Source organism: Perca flavescens, chromosome 2 (genome assembly GCF_004354835.1).
Source record: "Perca flavescens isolate YP-PL-M2 chromosome 2, PFLA_1.0, whole genome shotgun sequence".
NCBI classification, from domain to species: Eukaryota; Metazoa; Chordata; class Actinopteri; order Perciformes; family Percidae; genus Perca; species Perca flavescens.
Window position 1 is genome coordinate 24,695,852 of NC_041332.1, and position 6,000 is coordinate 24,701,851.

General features: G+C 40.0%; 1 protein-coding gene across 5 annotated transcripts in view; it reads left to right on the forward strand.

Annotated features, from left to right (window-relative positions):
- ndst3 (N-deacetylase/N-sulfotransferase (heparan glucosaminyl) 3) overlaps window positions 1-6,000 on the forward strand; it is a 42,591-nt gene that overhangs the window by 21,569 nt on the left and 15,022 nt on the right. For all 5 annotated transcript variants that reach the window (XM_028596911.1, XM_028596925.1, XM_028596907.1 and 2 more), the window contains one exon: window positions 3,064-3,192. In XM_028596911.1, coding sequence (XP_028452712.1) covers window positions 3,064-3,192 — 129 coding nt within the window. The remainder of the gene's footprint in view (window positions 1-3,063; window positions 3,193-6,000) is intronic.

The following is a 6,000-nucleotide window of genomic DNA, read 5'->3' on the forward strand; positions in this document are numbered from 1 at the left end:
AAGAAACACGATGCGATCTCGGGGGATTTCTTACGCAAATTACGTAGTTAGCGTACGTAACTATAGTACACACACTGTAACCTACACAGTCTCTGTAGCATGAGGAATTCACAACAGTAACAAGTAACTATGCAGCACATAAAAAATCTATCGGAGTAAAAGTATTTCATTCATCAAAAATATGTACTCAAGTAAAAGTGGAAGTAGGAGAAGAAAATAATACTCCAGTAGAGTACAGATACAGCCTTTTAGTACTTAAGTAGAGTATTGAAGTACTTCGTTACTATACAGCTCTGATTACAAATTATATGTTTAATAGTGATGAGACAACCGACTCTTTTACGAGAGTCGATTCAACCGGACGGTTGTTGGTTGGCCTACCGAGTTAATAGATTCGGTCACCGGTTTGCGTGCCCTCAGCGGCGGCGGCGGGGGGGGGGTGATCGCGTTCAACTTTACATATCTATCAAGATAACATTACGTGTATTTGTATGTGATATAGGCCTAATACTTTCCCCTTGGTAGTATAGCATATGAATTTCCATGAACTCAATTCTAAAATGCACGAGACATAAAGGCTTCTGCTATCGGTTGATAACTCAAACTTGCCGAGAACCTAGACACCCGTTTGAATATAGACTCATGCAGTACCCTCGGTTACGGTCCTTACGGTCTCGTTCAGTAGCCTGGTGCGCGGTCTCCTTGTGACAGCCTAGCCTAGCTACCACGTAGCAACATTCACTTCTCTAACATTTAACTTAACATAACTACCAAAATAACATTCGTGTATTTGTATGTGATGTACTGTACTTCCTCATCGATAATGTGTGAATTGCCGTGAACACAATCCTCTAAGATGCACCAGAAACAAGGCTCGGTTAATAACTCAAACTTGCTGAGAACCAAGACATTGCTTGATTACATTAGAGTCGAGCGGCCGGCCGGTTGCACGGTTACATTAGAGTCGAGCGGGCCGGCCGGTTGCACGGTTACATTAGAGTCGAGCGGGCCGGCCGGTTGCACGGTTACATTAGAGTCGAGCGGGCCGGCCGGTTGCACGGTTACATTAGAGTCGAGCGGGCCGGCCGGTTGCACGGTTACATTAGAGTCGAGCGGCCGGCAGGTTACACGGTTACATTAGACTCGAGCGGCCGGCCGGTTGCACGGTTACATTAGAGTCGAGCGGCCGGCCGGTTGCACGGTTACATTCGGTCTCGTTCGGGTCTAGGCATTAGTAGCTCATTTCCTGATTGATTCTAGCACCACCACTCCAGTCCAGTGGAGGCGCTAATGAGCTAGATTACAGCACACACAGTAGCAGAAGAATACCAGCTACACAACGGCCAACCATTGACATATATATAATGCCAACGGCACGAATGAAGTAAAAGAAAAAAACTGGAGTGAGTCGGTTCATTGACGTATGGCACTCGATTCTGGGTCAATTAACCGGCTCTTCGTTCAGTTCGTCAACACTAATGTTTAAATATGCAAATGAGACATTCTCGTATTAAATATATATTGTATATATATATATATATTGTATTGTATTGTATTAAATATTTCCAGTACAGAAATTTGAACATTGGATAAAACCAGGTTCACAATTCTAGTTTCATTTTGTTGACATATTAGAGCCAAATGTTTTTTACAGAGGGGATTTGGATTTTTTTTTTTTTTACAACTCCATAAATCGGGAAATACTGTCAACAGCCATACAAAATCCATTTTCGCCACATTTTAAGGTATAAACTGTTACATAAATCGGACTATAAATGATATGTGAACAAACCCCTCTGTAAAAACCTTCAGAATGAAACTGCAATGTTTGGTGTATGCGAGTGCTACTGAAGTGGAGATTTCTGGCTCAGTATGAGAAAAACTAATTTTGAGAAAACTTTAAAGCTTTTCAAGATAGTAGAAGTAAAATTCCACTTTGCACGACGCTACCGGTGAATGGGTCAAACATTTTAACTAACAGATATCACCATGAAACTCCCACAGTTGACTTTCATTAAGATAATTATTTTTTGCAATTACAAGTTTTCTGAAATTATTATATTTGAAATGAGGCACTATCTAATGCTAACTTTGTGGAATTTAGGAGAAATCTAAAGGTGCAAATAAACAAAGTGTAGCACAATAAACAACTAAGTATGTTGGATGTTGTTTTCACACTAGTCTAAAGAAGAAGACATGTTATGGAAGCAAAACAGCCCAAAGCCTCAACATTTAAAAAAAAATATGTTTTTGCCTGTAAGTGTATCCCCTTAAGTAATCTTTGTAACTGGTTTGTTTGCTTTGGCCTTGGGTTAGGAAAGTGATCAGCACTTTCAAAAACCTCCCACAGAACTGGCTGTTTTAGTTTCCTGTTTAATCTCAAATCATAGTATCACAGCAGTTTCATATGCCACTTAAAGGGGAACATCAAAGTGTGCTTATAGCTCTTACAGGGGACTACTAGTGCATATGTAAAAAAGAAAATTTGTAGAAATCCATTTGTGGCTCCAAGAGGTGCTAAGCCAAATCTGATAAATGTGCTAGAGCTCTTCTACTGCAAGTTTAAAAAAAAACTGGGGGGGCGGTGTTAGAAAGAAGTGAGTTTACCAGACCTCTGTAGCCCGCTCCTCATCTCTGCTTGAGGCTAGTGGCTGGAGGCTACATTAGCCGCTACTAACATAATGCACCCATATCTCCTACCGAACTGTTGCCGGTCGAGTTACATTGTGGGTAATGTACAGTAGGCGACAGGTTTTGAAAAAGAAGAAGAATGTGTGGAATAAAGAAGGTGATATCTTTGGTTCTGCTGCATCGATTTTTTTATCATTTTTTTAAAAACTATCGTGAGTCCGACAATATTATAGAAGTGCAATACAAAATCAGTGGAATACTCTTTGACTGGTCATTGTAAACAACAGATTATAATTTTCTGCCATAAAGGTTTTTTTGTCTAACAAATTAGTTACTGTGTAAACTGAAGATATGAAAGATATTAACACTGCTTCTTTTATGTCTATGTATGTCTGTGTGTGTGTGTGTGTGTGTGTGTGTGTGTGTGTGTAGGTGCTGCCCCGCCAGACGTGTGGCTTGTTTACTCACACCATCTACTATAAGGAATACCCTGGTGGACCTAAAGAACTGGACAAAAGCATCAGTGGGGGAGAGCTGTTTCTCACTGTGCTTGTCAACCCAGTGAGTCAGAAAAACCACACATGCACGCACGCACGCACGCACACACACACACACACACACAAAATCAAACAGACAAACTTGCACATGCAAACATAAATACAGAGTGAGAAACAGGGAGGACTGTTACTTTCTATTTTAATTTTTTTTCACCTTAAAGAGGCACCAACTGGGTTTCCAGCTCTCTCTGTAAGCTAACTTCCTCTGTCTGGTTCATTCTTTTTAATTTGTGTGTGTGTGTGTGTGTGTGTGTGTGTGTGTCTGTGGTGTGCATGCGTGCGTGCGTGCACGTGTCTCTCTTTTCCTGTCAGGGGCTGCTTCTCACTGTGGAGTTGTGTTCATCTCCCCACTTTAAATTAGGTCACACCTCAGGGGGAGATGCTGTCACAAATTCACACACGCACGCACACACACACACACATACATCCTCCCCTTTTGCTTACCCCTGCTGTGTATGTCAGCTCAACTCGATTCTGCTTTGAATTAAGGAACAGAATTAGGTTTTGGTGGCAGTTAAGAGGCTCACACACATGCTCGCACACAGTTAAAGGTATAGGCGTAGAAATTACCAGGAATTATCTTCAAACAATCTCTCTCTGACTCACGCCACATACATGCACATGCAGAAACACACACAGAGATGCTCACAGACCAGCAGTAGGCTGTATTGAAGTGTCAGGTAGGGGAGTGCTGAACTAGAGAAGCTGTCAGATTTTGGCGAACATCACGGAGTCAAGTGCAACCTAATATAGTAATTTCTTCTCTCTCTGCTCTGCTTTGTCTCTGTTTGTCTTTCTCTTTGTTATTCTTTTTTCTTTCTTATGTGCTATCTTTTGTCTCTTTTTCCTTACATCTTTCTTGTGTTTCTTTCTTTCTTTCTGGGTCTTTCTTTTGTCTTCCACTTTTCACTGTTTTATTTATTACATTTTTCTTTCTTTCGTGCTGTCTGTTTTCTGTGTCTGCATGCGGCGTTTTCTTCCCGTGAGGGCAATGTTTTCACTGTGTTAAATTGATATTAATACATGACAGAAATACTGATTGTTGTTCTTCTCTCAATTGACAATTAACATAACAAAATAGGAATCAGTTCATATCGATTTCAGAAGAAGTCTTATAATTGCTTAATTTTGCTGTTCCTAAAGTCTCTTCACAGGTAGCACTTTCCTGGGGAAAAGGCATTTGATACAAATGAAGTGAAGTGTTTTACATTGCCTCTAGCAGGGACAGTGGTTTTCTAATAATAGACAAAGAACTAGGTGTTTTGCATGGAGTAAAATACCAGAGGGAGTGTAATTCACCTTTTTCTATTTAAGGGGTGGAGTGATTTGTGTGAACACAAGGAGTCAATGGGGGAAGTGTACCAGATGAATAGTCACATGTGCCTATAAAAGTCCTTCTCATGGCCATTTTGAACATTGAATGAATTGTGATAGACAAATAATGCCGCGTTCTATTTACCTCGGAACTTGGATTTTCCGAGGTCAAAGTCGGAAACACGCCCCCTGACCTCAGATTTCCGAGATCGGAACTTGGACAACCTCGCAGTAGCCCAAGTTCAACATCCAACATAGCTGCCCCTTGGTATCAACAGTTGTGAAAGTTGCAGTAACATAAAGTTATAAGCACTTCTGTCTTATTTCTGTCACTAAATCAGTCGTTCACACAGGCATGTCCAACTTCTATCTGTGGACATGTTACGCTGTTTGTGTGCACAAAAAACGTAATGCGTTGTTATCAACTGGTATTGCTAACAATAGCTAACCGGGCTAGAGCTAATGAAAACAATGAAAATCCAACTTTTAAATAGAACGCATTCAACTCGGGTATGACGTCATTCACAGTTCCGTCAACATGGCTGAACAAACATGTTGAGGAAGACCAGTAGCACCACTTTGGCTTAAAGATAACAGAAGTAAAAACTTCCTGCAGTGCAGACATACCAAGCTTTTCAATTTGGAAAGGGCACTACAGTATAACAGGGTTTTTCCTTCATAGAGGAATTTTTGGCGCTCCCCAAAGAGGTTTTAGCCAGCCCCAAAGGAAAATCTGTGCCAAAATGAAACAAATTGAGAAAAAAAAATAGCAATTCAAATCCTCTCTGAGTGTGTTAAAAAACAGAGCATTAACTTGAATAGGAGCGCTTATCTCAGTTTTACCATCCAGACTCTGGCTGTGCTGGACTCTCCCGGTGATTTTAACGGTGGTATTTAAATATAATTTTTTAAAGCAGTTTGGTTGATTGTGGTTTCATTGACATAATATACATTTTTGTTTATCAAATTGTCAGAAATTATTTCTGTCAAATAAGGTAACATAGACTCATTGCCTTTACTGTATGTGCACCGATCATGCTTACTGTGCGTAGTCACACCCCCCCCCACCTCCCCCAAAGGCCGATTCTGAGTCAGGAAAAACTCTGTATAACCTGAGGTTATTTTTATTTGAGATTTAACAAGCGGTACATTAAAAGATGACAGAATCTTTACAGGTCTTGAAGCATGTGATCGATAAAAATTACTGATATGGCAGAATTAAAATCACAAACTTGCTCTTATAAAATTGACATTAACCCACCTCCCCCTTTAAAACCTTTCCTGTATAAATAATCACGCATGCTGCCTTTTGGTTGCTGAAATCCTCTAAAAGGACCATGAAAGAGCATTATATAACAATAATGACGAACTGTATTTTTTTTTTTATCAGTAAACCCCATTTCTTTACATGGTTACAAAATTAGAAACATCAGAAAAATACTGTAGAAATAAAATAGAAATAATCCAAGTTCTAGTATATAAGACAACATTACAATGA